The sequence below is a fragment of the Danaus plexippus genome, chromosome 8, assembly GCF_018135715.1.
Source record: "Danaus plexippus chromosome 8, MEX_DaPlex, whole genome shotgun sequence".
NCBI lineage: Eukaryota > Metazoa > Arthropoda > Insecta > Lepidoptera > Nymphalidae > Danaus > Danaus plexippus.
Genome location: NC_083542.1, coordinates 4,194,875 through 4,215,110, shown reverse-complemented (window position 1 = coordinate 4,215,110; position 20,236 = coordinate 4,194,875). Strand labels below are relative to the sequence as shown.

The window sequence follows — 20,236 nt, the reverse complement described above, 5'->3', positions numbered from 1 at the left end:
TCATCATTTGGTCGCAGAATACATTCCCATAATTATATCACCATCTATTCAATGTTTCAAAAAGCAAAGAAGACAAAAATATAAACTGATATCAATAGAAAGTCTTTAAATATTTTCTGCTCAAATCGACACACGTCTTTACATACATTTTAAATAAATTATTCATAATTAAACGATTTTCAAAAGGTTTTCTTTCAAGAAGGTTTTCAACTCGACTGTATGTAATTTTTTATACAATCGGTCAATTTAATTTGACAATATCTTTGCTTGGCATTTACATACATACATTTTCAATCAGTTCTATAGTATTTGTTATAATTGAAATAATAAATTAGTTATATTAGGATAAAGTATAAAACATATAGTAATTTTATTTATTTGCAAATTTCACTTTAATTTAAATTCTCCTCAAAGGGCCTTTTTTTATTTTTACCCATATTATAAAAGACACGTGCACTACTCAGCCAAAAAATAAAAAATAAATTAATCATCATATGTTTCAACAGTTAAGTATTATTATTATGAATTTAGCTTTAAAATTAATAATATAATTCTATTATCTATATGACTTATTGGAATTTATGATATAATTTATAATCTATGATGCGATGTTAAATTGTAGATAACGTTATGGTGAGGTAATTTTTTTTAAACTATTATTGTAATTTAAAAATATTTAATAAAATCTGTTAGAATAATAACTATTTCGAATAAATATTGTTCTAGAAGGGTCCTTAATTCTTCCATCATTATCGTTTATAAAACCCCTTCATATTTCAAAGTATACTTGAATGTATTGTATCATTTAGTGTAAGTATGGTGTATAATTTCTGTTGTTTGTGAAGGGTATTTGAATTTAATGCTTTGTCTCGCCACAGCGCTAAAAGAAAGAAGAACCTGTTTTTAATGTGAGATTTAATATTTTTCTGTCTCAATAGGATACTTGACTGAAAAAAGGTGAAATGTGATCAAATAAGTGTAGAACCTGATTTTGCATATTGTAAATGGTTTAGATAAGTTGTAAAAAAAATACTTATACATATTATCTATAAAAAAAAACCATAGATAATAAATCGGGCTATAATTTTTTTTACTTACGAGGAATACAGACGCATTAATTTAGATTTAAAATGACAGCCACCTAGTTACAATACTGCAGACAATTACATTTCCATGAGAAATTCGAAAAACTGTGCTTCTTATCTATAATAGATAAGATAACTACTTAATCAAAGATTTGAAGACATTGTATGTTTGCATTATAACGTTCTCAAATATAAAGTCTATCTTTTTAAAAACAAGTTCTTTCTTTTTTTTTATAACAAATGACATCATAGTAAGAAAATTTTACATGCTGACACTTTTTTCCTGTGCCTTTCCTGTATCGATCACTCTGATTATAATCTCTATCATCAGTCGGAACTCGGAAGTCTGATCACACCGGAATTTCATGTTAAAATTTAGTTTTCGTTTTAACTTCTGGTGATATTAAAAGCCTATCAGTTGCACGTTACTTTCCTTATTAAGAGTTCCCGTCTGTTTAGACTTATAGTTTAAATATTTTCATTTATAATTTTAACGAAATACGTTAAAACTGACGTTGTTGACCCCTACTAAATTTGAAGGTCATTGCAAGCGTTAATAAATTCGTGCAACGTTATGCCTCCACGCACGATCGCCTATAAGTAAGCAATACAATGATTGAACTATTTATATGGATAGCGAGTTCCGTTATATGCAGTTTCATAATAATAAACAAATATAAAAAAATATATAATAAAAATAGTATGTTAAATACTATTATAAATTAAAAATGTCTTTAATCTTTATTTACATTATTTGAATGTTATTTAATGTCAAGTTTGAAATATTTTAAATGATATATTTTGAATGCACTGAAATTAATTAAATACATACATATGTACTTTACTTTAAAACTTCTTTATTGACAAAAAAGGAAATTAGGATGTTTATTTACAAATTAAAATTTGGCCTTTGTCTTTGAACGTTTTATTTATCCTTATTTTAAGGTCATCCGAAGAATTGATTTTCTACACGATCGTCTCTTTAATAAAGAGAAAGGTAAATCATGTTATTGACATCAAAACATCTCATTGAATATGTAAATTAAATTCTTGTTACATGAATTATAATAAACAAAAAAAAATACATTTTTATAAAACAAGCTATATAAGATCTTTCTTAAGCCATTAAATTAAGTTACAAAAAAGGCTTAAAAAAAATTAAACAATATATTTATATTTTAAAAATAATATGGCAATACTTTCATATTCATTAAAAAGTATAATAAAACAAACACAGGAACTATTACAAAAAGAGTTTCTTTAATAAAAACGTGATTGATTCCGTTCTCTAATTTGATATTTATACATCCCATAAAGCATTCGCTTTCTATCTTACATTATAAAGTAAAATGCACCATTTGTCGAGCTATTTCAAGTTTGCCTTCGCAAAGCGGCCAGCCCTCTAAAAGGCTCTCGGGAACCTTAAATGGCCTAGCGGCCGCGCAGGCGCGTCGGTTCGCTACACCACCATTTTTGGAGCCATTACAGAAACCTTGGGCTGCCTGTATCCAGATAACTCACGCTACTCAGTATATTCCATAAAAGGACCCTAGAAGTTTCTTAGGCGAAATCTAAAAGACAATTGTATAGATATTCTCATTAACGACATACAAGGCGTTCGCTTCGTAACCCACATTCACATAATTAAGAGAAATGTGAATATAAGAACGGGGGAGCTCTTTGTTTTTATTTAAATATAAAAACTCTATAAGAGCTATAATAATATAAGTATAATCTAGTAACGCATAACTATTAAAGCTATTCCTATGATGAGGTCGCTAGTGCTATTACTTATCAGCGTGACTTTATAAGAGCATAATGAATACAAAAATAGAAGTTTCTCAGAAAGGGCAAGGTTTATTTTTTAATGCCAGGAAATCCTTTGAAGTTTTCGGTGGATCAAGTGTAAACATGTGTGGAGCATCTGTCGGAAGGAAGGAAACGTTATCGTAATTCTGTGTCAAGGTGGTAGACGCGAAACCGGCACGAAATTAACATCCTTATAAGTGCAGGGTTTAGCGTCACACCTTGAATTTAAGGTTGCTATTAAGATATTTTGACTCTGTGGACCTTATTTTTATCGTGTTCTCTATATCTACATTACCTATGGCTGTAGCGTAAAATAATAACGAATTAAAAAGAAAAACTAAAGTATCACCATTTAAATTTAATGCGAAAACATTTCAAAAATATTGTATAGATATTTATTTTCATCAAAGAAATAATATTACTAGACAGATTTCCGACTAGACATATTATTTTATAATACACAAAAATACGATCAAAGCAACAATTTAATTTTTATTTTTTATATTTATTTTTGACCGTGTCGCACTTTTTTTTAATTCTTATTTGAACGTGGACTAAACTTCTTTAAAAAGTAGTTTGTACTTCTTTTCAGCCATTATAGGGAAAAAAATATCAAAAAACCCGTTTTAAATTATAATGTTTGACTAAAACTATAATATCGGTTCACATATCTTTAACTGTAATACATTTGCATCACCTAACTATGGAGAAGTTATTGACCGGTGAACTACGTTTGTCCTTGAAAACGACTTGATTTTTGTCAGTCTGATCAGAAGAAACCGTAAAAGATTTAGACAAATATATATTAAAAGTCTAATTTGTATAATAGTGAATATATTCTAACCATAATAACACTATTTGGAAATTTTTGATTTTATAATAGGTCTATTAGAAACGCCGTTCATATAATAATAATTCTTACTTGAGAAACCTAAAACGCTTGAACATTAGCTTTGAAGTAGTCATTTTATATTTCACATTCCTTTAATGTTTGTTCATCTTTTGAATACGTATAAGAACCTGCTTTGTGTACTTTTTGCAAGTCGTCAGGAACTAAGGTCATGCAAGTTTGAGAAACACAAAGCATAAATTTATCCCATGATAATGGAGAAATATACCCTTTTAATGTATAAAAAATATATGTAACATTATTGTATTATTAAGATGCACTATTTTTAAGAATTCAGCAAGATTTTTGAATGACCGTTTGAAAATTAAGTCTGAGGTCGTTGTACGTCCGTTACTAGTTGAAATTCAAATCACAGGGTCCATCATTTGTACCGGATATAGAGAATCATCCATATATATTTTTATATAAATATATCTTTTGTAAGAATTATAAAAATGCTCACTACCTGTTTCAATAAGTTACAGACAATATAGAAATAGTAATCTTTTTTATTTTTGTTTTTAGAGATAACAATTTTATATATTTTGTTGGTTCATTTATTCTCGACGTATTATGAAGCTTAGAACTGTGTAACGCAGATAATATTCCATATTATAAAATAAACAATGTCATAATAAGCGATGACGTGATGTACAAAATAACAAACATCACGTCTTTAAATTCCACGTCGAATTGACCTTCGCGAAAGACGTTTGTTTCAAATTTCGAACGTTACAATAATGGCTGTTAACACGGATACGTCATCAACACGCCGGCTTAACACGTGTGATCTAATTAATAATATTGGAACATTTTATACATTAAATAACGTCCATTTTATTTTTTTAATTTTCTCTATACTGATTTTAGAAATCATTTATTGTTATTCTTTTTCTTTTTTCGTCTCGACTACTACTTTCATATGGGTCTGACAAAGGAAAGAGGTTTTATAAGTTTTATCTAAAGTCGTGTGTAATGATTATACTAATTAATTATCTCAAGCACACAGCCGGTGTGATAGTGTTAGCAACTGTACAATACCGTTCGTCCATTTGAAATCTATGTTCAAGCTAGCATAACGCGATTAATTTTACAGTTAACATTTTCATATAAAATTTATTTCAGTAACGTTTTAAAACAGACAATTTGAAGATACAGTTACACTTAAAATTTATATTTCATTGCCATATGGTCAAAAAATATATCATACAATTAATTAGAAAACATGATTTGGTTTTAAATTAATAATTTATTATATATTAAACAGAGATCGTTTTTTATGCAAAATAATCACACATTATCTTCAACTGCCTTCTATTCAGTTGTATAATTATTTTTTTAGATAGATACCTACTTCAAAATAATTATTATTGCGTTTAGCTGTCACGTTAATAACTAAAAATAAAGTATTCAATCAATGTATTTGCAATTTATAGAACAAACAATAGGTTTTATGACGTCATAAAAACTTAAACAATATAGTATTGCATTTGCTTTTAATGCTTTCTCTAACTTGAAGCCGAGATAACTTTATTAGATTTACATGTTTATAATACAATGTGGAAACAAAATAAACCATGTTGTGAATAATCTCGGTTCTCAACGAGACGCGCGTGAAAGTAAAAGAATATGTATGAATAGAGAAAGTAAGACTGAGAACACGAAAGCAAAGCACCTTCCATATTCGAGGGAACTAGCTTAATTATACCATGTAGCCCAACTTTACTTGTCTGTGCTTTTTGTGGTAAACTCTAAATAGTTAAAAAAAAAAATCTGAATGTATGTAGATTTTTTTTTTAAGAAAAAGAGTATAGACTAAATTTCTTTTTACTAAAACTTTCATTATTATTTTCATTCAAACATATATAAAACTAATTTAGAAACTAGAATAATTTTATAACCTTAACTGTAGAATTCAGATTATTTAGGTAATTAGGTTTCTATAATAAGTATTAAGTTTTTGACTGTTATTTTCCAATGATTGTACATACTGACATTGTGTTAGGTTTTGATATATGTATATGAAGGTACAGTACAAACTGCCACCTAAACATCCTTGTATTTGTAAAATAGGGCATATCACTTTATAAATAAATAAATAAATAAATATAAAATATATAAGTGATCCATTCAAATATATTTGACTATATTAGTTGTAAATAAACTGAACTTCGGATAATAATGTAGCAACAGTCACGGACCATTTGTTTGATAGGAAGTAAACTACAATGAAATATAGGCCACGCTTTGTGCCTTTATCCTACGTCTGTTGTGGAGGATACCGCCATATTTGGTGCGAATACCGCAGCAGAACGGATAAGCGTAAACGGTAACGCATCGATGCGCTCCACAGATAAGACAGATTTCGTATACAGGGTTGTGTACAGCTTCAAAATTATACTATCTACCGAATAGTTAAATGACCATCGAGTTTTTTTATCTAAATTAACAAAAGAATGGAGCTAAAGATTAAAAATAATTAATTATACTTGTCATTAAATTATATTTAAATAAATTGATTTATTTTCTATATTGTTATGTGCGTAGTAAAACAATAATTTCTAACGACAACCCTGACAAGACCTGATGTAGATCGCCGCTATAATATTAAATTAATAATTTTAATTAATAGAAACAGCAACTCTCTCGTTAAAATTCTAAAAGTGGTGAACGTTAATCTCATAATTAATTAAAATACAAGTTATAATGTATGTTAACTGGCTAAAAACATTTTACTCTATCCAAAATGTTAATTTAAAAGAAAGTACATTTATTATAACACCATGAATCTAAAGTCAATTTTTCTTATGAGAAATTTTGAAATAAAATACTTTAGTATTTATATAATGAAGTATTTTTATTAATTCATTGGTAGTTGTTTGTTCTGATAAATAATTTAAGGTTAGCGGCTTGTATATTATGGGTGCTCTCGTTCAGATCGACCATATTTGGGCTGACTGTATCGTCCAAGTCTCAATATGTTGATAACAACTCGAGAAGTGTAATACTTTTTACGTTAATTATGTCTTAAAACGAGCAAAAGGTTGGAAATTTTGTAAAAACTAAAAATTACTTACAGTTGATGATAAATTTAAACAGTTATAATAAAAGGTACAACAACATTCCAGTACTAAAATTTTCGATAAATACTAAAAGTATAAGATTTATTAATAGTGAGAATAGTTTTACCGATAAATAATTAAAAACTGTCATGTTGTTGTAGTGTGGAAGTAGCTTTAAAATCGAAATTTAGGACTTCGACTGATAAAGTTGTATTTATTTAATGTAACCCTTACAAATTTGTCTGTATTACTTTGAAACACTTTTTCGTGTTTATTGTGATTTAAAACTCGGAGCGAATGAATTGATTCGACTCGACTGATTAAACAATGTAAGGTTACCTTCCTGGCTCCTGCTACAATTTTTAGTGTTTATGAAATATGACTTATGACCATGCATAACATGATAACATACACCATAGCAACCGAATACCTAACGTTTTATTTGCACATCTAGCGCCATCTAGGTATGATGATAACCGTTACTCCTATACCCGGCTTCAATGTCTTTATTACTTTTAGTGCCGGTTAAAGTCAAATGGAAATCAATTTTTAAGTTTATACAAATATATTCAATCCTGAATAACATTTTGTTCTAAAAAGTTATAGAATTACTAACACCCGAAGACTAAGTAAATAGTTGACTTAATTATAGTGTTAATAACTAATACCCATGCATTTTTGACAACTACATAGTTTCAAATTTACGCCATCTATATATTTTTTCGGAACTTTCATAAATTACAGATCATATTATTTTAAATAAAAAAAAATATTTATGAGAAACCAAGCCATATATTTTGCTCTAAGTTTCAATTTTATTTTTTTATATTTATTCCCTTAATCTATGGATGTTGCCAGTTTGAACTTTATCGTAAGTAAACAGCTGATCACAGCAGTGAGTGTCATATTGGTGACAAATACGTTATTTTTAATGAAAAGTTTAATCCTAAATAAACATTTTAACTGTGGATAACTCTCATATAATATACATAATAAATATGTAAATAATGCTCATGTTTGGTATACATGATTTACACTGATTTAGACATACATTTTTAGAAAAGAAGTATTGAAAGCAATGTGCATATTCTATTCAGAACCATGACAGAAAATAGGTACAAAAAGGTTTAAGCATATTCTAATAGTACTAATAAAAAATTACAGTATAGAAACACTATTTAGATAGAATAACATATAAATTCATTCTAATTCCAGGAAAAGATCTCGTGAAGATGACGCTTGTGAGTTTATGCCTTTGTCAAAAAGGATTAATAATCTTCATATAAATAATAATATAAATGCAGTATCGTCGCAGTCATCAGATTCTAGTCATAGTAACGGAATTACTGATGTCATGGATAATGGTACAAGTTCATCATCAGACTCGGAAAGGAGACCGAGTTATGATCCTGGAATCAATTCAACAGATAGCAGATATTATTATGAAAATAAATTATTGTTCGAATTACATTTAGAGAGGATACAAAGATCAGGGCAGCAGTTTCCGTTTTAAATAGTTTTGTAAGCTTTTTCATTGTTACCTGTGTAATGTCTGCTAGAATGTATTTAATTTTTAGATTTGAATGTGTTAATAAATATTTGTATGTCAACATTTCTGTCATTTATTGGCTATTTCACACAATTTTGTCCATGAATAGTGTTGTAAACAAAGATGATACTAAATTGTAGTTTTTGTATGATATTCCAGTAAAATTTTTGGAAAAAATTTAAAATATATACAATTTGGTATGGATTGCGGCTAACAAACGAATAATTGAATTAAATTGATAGGAATTCAGTAGATTCCATGTGTAAAAGCTAAAAATATCTTACCATCACACTTACAAACTTAGATATTCGTAAATTTGTAGGATTTCAGACATCATGCCTATAATAATATAAAATATTTTAATGTATTTTAATATTATGTGATGTTAAATTAAATATGCATTAAATGTTATACCCAAACTTGACAGATATTAGTTAATAAATGTGTCTATCACATATTAACTTTTCCATCAGTAATGTATTGTTTGTATCAACAATTCCATGGCATTGTATTACTTTACGTCGGTAAAGATTTTTAAACGATATTTTAACTTAACTTCTTTAAATATCTAAATATTCCTTGCTTTGGCGTTTAAAGAAAGTAGGTAATGTAAAAAAAAATATTATTGAAAGAACATGAAAAATTAAAATGATAACCCAAAGTAAATTATACCTATTCTATGAATAAATAAAAATTTATTTAAAGAAAATATGTGTAAAAAGATGAAGTAAAATAATATTAATATAAATATATTCGAAAATGTTTCATCTACAGTTTTCAAAATATTTACGATCTTTAGACAAAATATTTTATAATGCTTCCTTGTTAACTGATTGTTTCGTAACGTGCAAGATGTATTTATATATTAGTATAATATTTATAGAAAAAACCACATTAAATTATTTTTAAAATAAATTCAATTACTACAAACAAACAATAATAACAAAAATTTAAAAAAATATATTTTTCATTTTCAAACGATAATGTGCAACTGCAATCTGCATCAATGTATTAAAATTATATCATTCATTCAACTATTCACCAATCATGTCAAACTATTTGTGCGCCATCTCACGTCAACTTAGCCAAACACTAAAACAGTTTACAGTAATGGCGGATTTCATTTGTTGTAAAGAGTGGAAACGTAAAAGTTTACGTCGTTTTTAATGGAAGCTTATTAATATTATACGTGGTTAAATTTATGTTTTTTTCCAAACCATTTTGTTGTTAATTTGCTTTTTATCCGTATAGGTAAGTGATTTATATGTGATTTTTCCTTAAACGTGTGAATATCCGTGACCTTATTTCGAAAGCGGTACTTTATTGTACCGTTAGACGGGCGCGTGGCCGTCCCTGAGCGTTCTTGTGAGAGTGCCGTAAAGAGGGCCGCACAACCCCTCCTCTCGCGGATTTCCCTGGAGGTGGTGGAAAGAGCCGAGAGCGGGAGTGATTTGGTGTAGTATTAAAAGCATATGGAGGGGATCCCGTATCTTGGTGGGGATGCGTATAACGACGCGTGATGGACACTCGGCTGGGCCTAAAGAACTGGTAGGGGTTAACAACCTCATATCTTCCGTATGATCCGCCTACAACCCTATGACCCAAACAAAGATTTTATGAATTAAAACAAATTAAGAACAACATTACATAATTGGTTTCAATATCGTATTTATTGTTCTCACATTATTTTCTTTGTCCCTGTCGCATAGTTTGTTCGGTATCGATGCGACCTTGTACCAAAGTTCAAATGATCTAAAGGCTATTTTTATAATATATCGGTGGCCTTGTAAATCAATATTAAGCTTCGTACTTGCAATAAACATTACAATCTAACAGATTATAATTTCTCGCACGGATTAAGAAAACAAAGAAAAGTGTCCATCATCGACAGTTATATGAAATTTTATTTCTGATATATAATAGTTAACTAAATTTATGGAACGTTGTATTCGATACATTAAATAGGTACGATTCAAGACATTCAAGAAGCATGTAATAAGATGATTACCCAACTAACTGGCTTCCTACAGTCGTTGAACCAAAACCACACCTCGCTTGTGAAAGTACGGCAAAGAGAAAGTGAGGATCACGTTAGAACATGAAACGTCCATACTCGATACACAGCCGCCAACCAGTCGGAGCACAGAAACTTTCTTTAACCCACTTTCATAATCTCGCCTCTCGCTATTCAGTGTGTAGTGTCTGGTGTTTGTGAGTGGTATGTGCCCTACCATCGGGAACAGAGTGTAATCCCGGCCGTGGTGGTGGTTGAGTGACGTGGGGGAATCGAATGACTCAGTGGGACAGTGATTTTTTCTTTTTTTTCTCCCGCCACGGCGGAAAAGTATTCTGAATATGTGCGATATGCAGAAAATGCCAACAAGAGACGATGCGTCTTGGTAGGGATATTATGATGTAGAATGCCATTTTAATTCTTATATTTTTTTTATTTAGAATTGACTGATATGTATATACTTTTGTCATTTGCTTTTGATGGTTTTATTTTGTTGCATTGATTAATAATGAGTATATCTGTAATAGTTATATTAAAATTACATATTTTTAAATATATTTCAATTAATAAATAAAAAATTAATGCTATTCACAGCGACGAGGACTCGGATATGAATTTCACTACATTCTCGGCTGTGGGTGCAACGGGAACACATTTTGTCACAGCGGGTGGACAGTTGCCGGTCACTAAATTACAACAGAATGTCTCCAATAACGGCACACCCCTGTCTCAGGTATATATTGATAATTCAGCATATATATGTATGTTCGTGTTTAATTATTATTTACTTCAAATGTCATTTAAAGGTCTAAGTATAGGTTTTTTGTGTTATTATTAATATTAAAAGGACTGAAATTCATTGAAATAGCTACTGTAATATATATTTCCAGTTAAAAATAAAATTATATAAGCTTTTATGGTGTCTTAATTGAAAGCAACAATACAATCTTGTATAGTCACAACTTTCACCTATGAAGTCATAGATTGAATCTTTAAAACAAACAAGATGTGGATATATTATATGTTTTATTTGACTACATTATGATTTACAATAAATATTTTATATAAAAACTTTTTACCCTATAGTTTGTTAACACTCAGTTTGCATTTAAAAAAATAAAGATTCTTAAAAAAAATTCTATAAAATTTTTTTGCAGTCCTATGGCCTGCCTGTTCATAATATACGTGCATTAAAAAAACCGTTTCCTTCAGGTGGTGGGAATGGTGAGCGGAGTGAATATGAGTGAAGGTGTGCAGTATGTACGAGCGATTGATTCATCGTCTCTCCAGGTGGGGCCTCAACTTATATCAGTGCCAATTGCCTTACCTGGAACAAAACCCGGTATGAGATTGTTTGAAGAATGTTGGTCTATAACACCATAAATTATAAGTTACTATTTACTAACGATGACTCATGCTTCATGGTCATAGCATATAAAAATTTATATATGTACCAAAACGCTAACATGAATTAAAGTCACAGTATAATAAAATTTATAATTAGAATCAAATATATATATAGTTTCTTAATATCTATAACTTTAAATATTTTTCATTGTTACAGCATATGCTAATATTTTAATTAATGCATATATCACTGATATATTTCTTTTTCCAGGTGACCCCCAGCCCACAGTGCAGATTCAGGTCCTAAGTCCAAATCTAACGCTGCAACAGCAACAACCAAAATATCAGATGCAAATACCAATTCAAGGATTTCAACAAGGTGAAACGGCCTGACAATTATTATAGCTATTGTAATGAAACTCAGATAATATTAGTAAGTGAGTAGCAACCATTTAGTCAGTTAGCGCAAGCTTTCATCCAAGACATAAGATAAATGTGTTCAACTCTTTGAGTGTTTCCAAATGTGTACAATTCTTTACCCTATCGTTAACTATTAAAAAATGATCTCAAAAATGTTTACCATGTAAAGAAAATATATATTTAAAATTTCACCAAAAAAATAATCTCAAAAATGTTTACCATGTAAAGAAAATATATATTTAAAATTTCATTTACTATTAATCTAGGTGGAGCGGTACTCACAGTGGCGTACTCGCCGGATGGGAACGAATCTGGTGGGATACAACTCATAGGAAACACATTACCAGAAGGTGAACTATTATTAATGAAAAATTACTATAACTACATATGATACATATATATTGTAAATATAAAAATTAGTGATACGATTCCATGTGTCCAGGTTCGTTCAGGATAAGATCAGGTGATTAAAATTATTATCATAATGTAAATAATCATCACATATGTTGAACACATGCTGTCCGCACTCCGCCAGCACATAGTACCTGCTATTTAACACGACTTATAATATATTAGTGTTTTGATGCATTTGGTAAACATTATAAAGCAACACTATTATCACACTTGATGAATTAATATCACATTTCATACAAATCACTCAAATCACTCGTATATAAATCAACAAATGAAAGCCTTTGGTTACACTGAATGTTATTTTTAATTATATAGTGATTTATCTCATGACATATATGAGCGGTTGTCTTATAAGAATTTTAATATTCATATAATATTTTGAGATTTGCACAATCATTACTCTGCTAGTGCTAGTATTATATATAAATAAAATATATGTTTAATCTGTGACAGGTCTACAAGTGCTGGCGTTGCCTCAGGAGATGCAATTGATACAACAGGAAAATAAGGAACAAGTACAGCAAAACATACAACATCAGGTGACCTTTATATATATATATTTATATGATATATATTATATATTCTGTGATTCAGAAGCAGTAATTATAATCTCGCCTGTCCAGGTGTTCATAACGCCCAACAACCAGATCGTGATCAACGGCCCCGACAAGTCCGTGAACAACAACAACGACGGTGACGTCACCAACATCGTCATCAAGGAGGAGTGTAATGACGACAACAACGATGACGTAAGACCGCATACATACACTATACCGCTTCTCTGATTGGAAGCACCTTGATTAATTGTATTAAACTACTAACAAATCCTCTATATAGAGATAATGGAGGAGATTAAGTCTTGATGTTATTTTTGAATTTCTTGCTTGATATGACGTAAATGTCTTTCGTTTCTACCCTCGCTTCGTGATAACGTTTTGATTTTGATGTAACTTTTAATTCATTATCATATATTTAAAAAGAAAATACGATCTACCTAAGTACATTTGTAAGAAGAAAGAGTATTAAATAATATGTACAAGTATGTTTCAACAACCAAAGCCTTACCGTATGTGTTCGTTGTGTACTACGTACGGTGATTTTCCATCCATAAGATTAAATTGTTACTGTTATTGAATCTCTCTTTAGGCAGTTTGACGCTACGAAGCATGTGGTAAGGATAGTGATGTATGGATTGAAATATAAAATACAGTACAATCATGTAAAAACAAAATGTATTGTGTTGAGCGTGCGTTTGAGCGCCACACATTCCCTCTCGCTCTCTCTCTTTTTATCCCCCCCCACCTCCCAGACTGTTAAACGTTTTACGCAAACTTGCATAGGAAGTCTCCTTTCAACAATATATTAAGATATTATTAAGAAAATTTTACTGCTTTTAAAAAAGTGTGGAAATATTTTATTTTCTGATTTAAGTTGTTTGTGTTCCAGAGTTCCCAAGGCACGGACACAGATGGCGTCCCCTGGCATATCGGTCAACCGTCGCAGGCTCTCGTTAAATACCTCAACACTCTCGCGCCACAGGTATACAGATAAATGTACATTAAATATTTAGATGATACCTTAATAAAAAATAAAATATTATTCTAAACTTTCAATAGAAATTAATAATTTTTGCTTAATATGAGAGTATGTTTAATGACGTGTGACTTCATATAATAATTGTTTGATTTGTATAAATTACACGGAATGAAGGAACGAAATATAGCTACCCATAATTTATTTTGATGTTTATCTCAGACTCTATAGGAAAGTTTCATCAAAATAGGTTCAGTATTAGTTCAAATCGTATGTGATAAAACAAAACAACAAACATCCATATAAAGTTAAATTAATTCGACAATGTTAAAAGGACATACAAATAGGATACTGTTATAATATATACATACATATAAATAAGATAGCTATAATAGAATTATGTACATATAAATAGAAGGACATATAGAAATATACAATTGTATGTGTTACAGCAAACGCAAGCGTTGCCGGTGTCCTTACAGCAGTTCCTGAGACTGAACCCCACCGAGACTAAGAAGGTTGAGGCTGAGGACATTGACATGACCCCAGAGGAAGATAAGAAAGAGGTGATCACTGAAGCCGTCTTAGAAGAAGGTATAATTATACAAATAACACGTATAATAATTAGATAATTATCATTAAAGTTAATGTCCATATACATTTAACACTTGAATATTTTAAAGATTTCATCCATTAACCAGTCAAAACGAGCACTGGATTAAGCAAGTGTATGAATTGTAGGACTTCATTGTGAGGTCTCGGGTCTGTTATAGATTATTAAGGATCTTTATGCGAGTATAAATAGAATTGTTTAAAATTGTTATGTCAAGCATATTTCATACAATATGTACTAATGAGTAAATTAGGTTCAGAAAAGAGGAATTGCCTTAAACAAGCGGGGCCGTAGTAATCGCTTTTATTGCTTTATTCTGGCACTGATCAAAATCGATTTCAATATAAACTATACCCCCTGTATATAGTGTTTAGAACAAGCTATACTAGTTTAATCTACTTCAAACTGGTTTTAACTAAATCATTCTAGTCTTATTTTTTTCTTATAAACTGTGGCTATATTAAGTATTAATGGTTTTTTTTTGGCATTCAAATAGTCTTCGCAAATATTTAATGAAGAGCCGAGCTCAAGTTTCATGACGTAACAACTTATTGTTAATTTAATGATCTTCAAGTTGGTTAACTTAGTGAATTTTTTGTTATTTGTATCAGATGGTACTTTACGAGTTCAGACAAAGAAGAAGAAGAAATACAAGAAGAAAGCAGCTAAGCCGGCGCGGCCGAAGCCGGGGCAGGTGATTATAGCGACCGCTGCCGACGGTACGCCCGTGTACTGCTGCCCGCAGTGTGACATGGCCTACCCCGAGAAAGATCAGTTGGAGATGCATCTCTCCGTACACAAGATCGAGAGACGATTCATATGCGGAATATGCGGGGCTGGGTACGATAGCTGTATATTAATTCTAGTCATATTATAATAGATAATGAGTACTATGGTAACCAGCCGGTAGTGACATCTATCGCCTGTGCAACGTGACTTGATACACCATAGAATAGATGTACGTTCATTGATTTCGGTATAAGTTCTATCCCCCCCTTTTATGTGTAATGGGTCACAATAAACAGGTCTGTACACAGAAACTTTCACAGTTAAAATATTAGAAGGATGACAATTAAAAGGGACGTCGCATATGTTCATTCAATCATTAATTCCATTTATATAACGAATAAAAACTTTTTAAATCTCTGTGTAGTAAACTGGACTCTCATTATTTTTGACCTGATATTCGTCTGTATGATATATGTAAATCAATGATCGAAACAGCAACTATAATAATGTTATATATAATATATTAATTTCCAGGCTCAAACGTAAGGAGCACCTTGAGAGACACAAGCTGGGTCATAACCCAGAGCGGCCGTACGTGTGCGGCGCCTGCGGGAAGGGCTTCAAGAGACGGGAACATCTCAACCTGCACGCTGTCATACACTCGGGCGTCAAGACGGAGATGTGCGGGGAGTGTGGGAAAGGTACACATACGTACAGACAGACTTATATGATACACACACATACATAAATAAATTATATACACACACATACATATTACACATACACATTATACACACACATTACACAGGTATACATATCATATTACATTGAAAGTGAGGTTATAAAGATATGGGTAAAATTACAAACGAACTTCACAAACAAAGTGTCTATATACATATACCTGTCCAAAATAAATTTTGCTTAACATATATCAGTAATAGTATAACACATTTGATGTTTGTACACGCAAATAAGTATAATTTAAATTGCTAGCTCGATCATCGATTAAAAATAAACGAAACTCGAAACACAACGCTGTTACATCCAAAGGATATGTTATTTTTTAAATTACCCAAATTTGGTTATAAAAATGTCTCATATCACGCAGGATTCTATCGCAAGGATCATCTCCGTAAGCACACACGTTCACACGAGAGCAAGAGAGCGAGGGACGAGGCGAACAACGACTGTATGGAGACCAAGACTGGCAACACCAACGCTAACGTTAACATCACAAACACCAACACCATCATGCCGGAGATTACGATACACGTAAATATATAAAGACTGATTGTTTTAAATATCGTATCAGGGTTCGAAGCTGACACCACTGATATGTTAGCTCAAAAATAATGTTATGCGATTATCGAGGGTCATAAGAAGTGAATGAAAATATAGCTAATTAAATAAGTAACTTAAAATCATGAATAAAAAAAAAATTACCTCTTGGTCTCGCTGTGTTTATTATGTTTTGAACTAAAATACAATGCGGAATGTTTATTGATACAAACAAGTCATTCCTTTCATCGATAAGAATTTCAATAATATACTTATTAATATATATAATATATGGTAAAAATAACAAGTCTTTTCAATATAATTTCTTTATATAAGCCACCTATTCCTCGTATTGATAAGAATTTTAATTATATACTTATCAAAACACATAATATATAGTAAAATTAATAATTTTTTGAACATCATTTCCCAGGTGCCGACAAGTTCTAATATGCAGGTCCCCGTTCAGATCAACATCCCTCAGCACGTGATGTCGTCTCTGGTGGGACAGACGCACACACACACGCACACCAACACACACACGCACATGCACGCCCACGACGAGGCGGGGGATGCGCACGCGCAGCTCGACGCGCTCCTCGCGCAACACACGTGACACGGACGCACACAGGTGGATATGATGAACTAACTAGAGATGAATCTTATACCAAATTTTGGCTGTGAAATTTACTGTCTCAACTTTTATAATGATTTTAATAGAGAATAAGTCAATTTATAACCTCATGATCATACATATACTGAAAAATTTTATACATTTTTATAAAATCTGCCTAATAGTATATTGTAAAAATTATTTATAATGATTGCTTATTCCAGACGAATATACAAAATAAATGACGTCACAGTGTGTGGTTGACAAATACCCATACAATAATATCTCTTGTTCCAGACCTCGGCGAGACGTCGCGTCTAGCGTGGAATGTTCCGACAACGCTTCCATTAACTGAAAATTGGTTGTAAATTTGATGTGTAACTACAGCGGACGGCGTCTACACGCTTTCTGATAGTGCTTGTAGGTGTAAAGGATAAGAGCTTTATGAACAAAATGTATTTTGAAGCTTGCTCGAAATTAAATAAAATTAATGGAACACACACACACACACACACATATATATATATAACTGTGTGTCACACACACACACAGATATATATATATAACTGTGTGTCACACACACACACAGATATATATATATAACTGTGTGTCACACACACACACAGATATATATATATAACTGTGTGTGTGTGTGCCTTAGTGTTCTTTACTAATTATATACTATACGTCTGTCTGTACCTATACTCATTAATTGTCCAAGAAATAACCTAATTTCATTGATGTTTTCAAGGAATGTTTAATTTTACACGTTCTAGTGTAACATGGAGATTGATGGGGAAATATTGTTAGACGGAACATTGATGACGTGTTCGCTAAGCGTCTCATATGTTTCGCGGAATTTGAAAAAAATTACGGATTTTCGTTTTTATGTGATCCGTAACATATCATTGTTGTATAAAATTTATTTAGTACGTTGTTGTGAAACTTGGGAAACAAATGTCCCGGTAGTTATAACTAAGGAGAATAAACATTATGAGTGGTTATAGTTTCGTGTCCGCGGTTAGTCCGAATGCCCTTTGGATCTGTCAGGTTAGTTAGAAATAAAGATTGATCATTTCTTTTGGAATCGTTAGTTAATTTTACTATATTTTTTTTAAGGTTCTTTAGTAAATAAGATACTTTTTTTTTTATTAAGTTCTCTCTGTAAATTTATTTGACATTAGTATGTGTATGCTTAGCACGAGTCTCCATAGTCACACTATGCGCTTCATAATTCCCGTCTCTCATTTAATAACTCACATTAATACTGTGTGTAGAGATCAAGGATGGAAAACTGCTAACGCTGCGTATGTAGTGTGACTATGCGAACTCGTACTAAGCATAGTGCTACGTAGTGTTGGATGGATATCATTTGGCGGTTTGTGGTTTTGCAGAATTTATATTATAACACTATGGTACCTGAAATTTCAATAAAATATACTTTACATACACATGCCCGTGTCCCGGCTCACCGCCGCTGAATGCTGTCTACGGTTTTAAACTAGATGCTAGCGAAATATATCTGCCGTAGATTATTTGACAATATATGGCCGTAGTAGGGAACTAGTGCTGATTTTTTTCCTCCATTTCGAATTTTTTGTTGTTCAAACGCCTTTATTACTGACTTGATTTCACTTGTTTTCTCTATACCATTAAGTAACTGCATTAATTTGTGAGTCGGCCTTCTATTTTAAATCCATACATCCACTCTCACGTACAGTCCGTGAGAAGCTATATGAATAAACTAGAAACAGTCTGTGTTTAGTTTGTTAATGCGAACTCGTATTAGGGTTCTGAATGTCATTCTTACACACCGCCCCCCCCGACTTTATCTATAAGACTAGGTTCGTCAACACTTTCATCACACGATATTAACACTCAGCTTTAATGTAGGTGTAAATTTTTTATTTTTTTTTTGTTGGAAAAAATATAATTATTTTTGTACTTGTATTTAGTTTAGGCGTCGTACGTTCTTGTGATTGGATACGAGGTGCTCTACTTATGACGTGTCGGCGAGCCGAATGTACATTATACAGGTAGGTAGGTGTCAGGAACGCGGCTTGGTAGTACTAGTTATGATAAGCGTGTATGTAACTAACAGATAATTTTCGAATTATAACCTTAATGTTAACCAATTTTAGATTTTTTTTTTTAATTTTTTTACACTATATTTTTTTTACGAGTATCTATCAAGTATTATGTAACGTAAGGTATCTGTGTAGTGACCTAGACGAATTCACCTCGCACGAGGTTGTAGTTGTATTTTTTTTATGAACTTTATTTATGATGAGATTATGTGAAATAAACTCTGATTTCTTACTTGTTCTTCATTTCACACTGTGTATTATAAATCACATACAAAATATATATCTTTCATGTATATGTTAATAAAATATTTTAGTATAGAATTCCTGAACAGTACACCTACAATCAGTATGGGATAAATATTAAATAGTACATATAAGTTGATTTAGTCGGACCTTATCATACAGTGAATCTGTGGTTAAATCTCTAACAATCAAATACTCTCCATATCAAAATCTAACTGATATTTACTTAGCTTTTTTTTTAAGAATTCTCTGTCGATCATTTATTTTTCTGCTAAACATTTCGCTAATTTCTGAAGTTTAAAAATTCTCAAGAAGTAAATGGTATTTTTACGTAATAAAACTATATTTTCTGAGTCACGTTTTTTATTTTACATTTTAGTACACGTTTCGGTTACTTTACGGTTTACAGCAATTCGGTCACGGGGACACGAAGTGAAGTGTCGGACTAAAAAAAAATGTCTGACACTCCACCGGCGAGTCGCTTCGGGTGACGGGTCAACTCTAGAATAAAAATAAATAAACAGTGCGTGGAGATCCTCTGCGAAGAAGAG

General features: G+C 31.2%; 2 protein-coding genes across 5 annotated transcripts; both read left to right on the top strand.

The window, feature by feature from the left end:
• Positions 1-7,728: 7,728 nt before the first annotated feature.
• On the top strand, positions 7,729-8,457 carry LOC116773248 (uncharacterized). The gene is made up of 2 exons (XM_032665672.2): positions 7,729-7,960; positions 8,061-8,457. Exons 1-2 carry the CDS (start codon positions 7,947-7,949, stop codon positions 8,356-8,358), a joined length of 312 nt encoding a protein of 103 aa, XP_032521563.1. The 5' UTR covers positions 7,729-7,946; the 3' UTR covers positions 8,359-8,457.
• A 1,029-nt stretch (positions 8,458-9,486) lies between these two features.
• LOC116772255 (zinc finger and SCAN domain-containing protein 31-like) lies at positions 9,487-17,886 on the top strand. Of its 4 annotated transcripts, none has more exons than XM_032664402.2 (15): positions 9,487-9,645; positions 11,003-11,141; positions 11,621-11,750; positions 12,027-12,134; positions 12,442-12,525; positions 12,618-12,638; positions 13,043-13,128; positions 13,213-13,338; positions 14,036-14,128; positions 14,575-14,716; positions 15,347-15,575; positions 15,999-16,165; positions 16,573-16,736; positions 17,176-17,373; positions 17,653-17,886. In XM_032664402.2, exons 2-14 carry the CDS (start codon positions 11,019-11,021, stop codon positions 17,356-17,358), a joined length of 1,656 nt encoding a protein of 551 aa, XP_032520293.2. In that variant the 5' UTR covers positions 9,487-9,645; positions 11,003-11,018; the 3' UTR covers positions 17,359-17,373; positions 17,653-17,886. The 4 variants fall into 4 exon arrangements, with proteins under 4 accessions (XP_032520293.2, XP_032520278.2, XP_032520286.2 ...); XM_032664387.2 differs by lacking the exon at positions 9,487-9,645 and adding an exon at positions 9,742-9,942; XM_032664360.2 differs by lacking the exon at positions 9,487-9,645 and adding an exon at positions 10,618-10,793.
• Positions 17,887-20,236: the final 2,350 nt, after the last annotated feature.

Bases quoted from the DNA above. Each gene is read 5' to 3' on its own strand.
- LOC116772255 (XM_032664360.2), top strand. From the start codon at position 10,750: ATGTGCGATATGCAGAAAATGCCAACAAGAGACGATGCGTCTTG. The intron at 13,129-13,212 runs GTGACCTTTATA...TCGCCTGTCCAG, and splicing joins AGCAAAACATACAACATCAG to GTGTTCATAACGCCCAACAA. The intron at 13,339-14,035 runs GTAAGACCGCAT...TTTGTGTTCCAG, and splicing joins ATGACGACAACAACGATGAC to AGTTCCCAAGGCACGGACAC.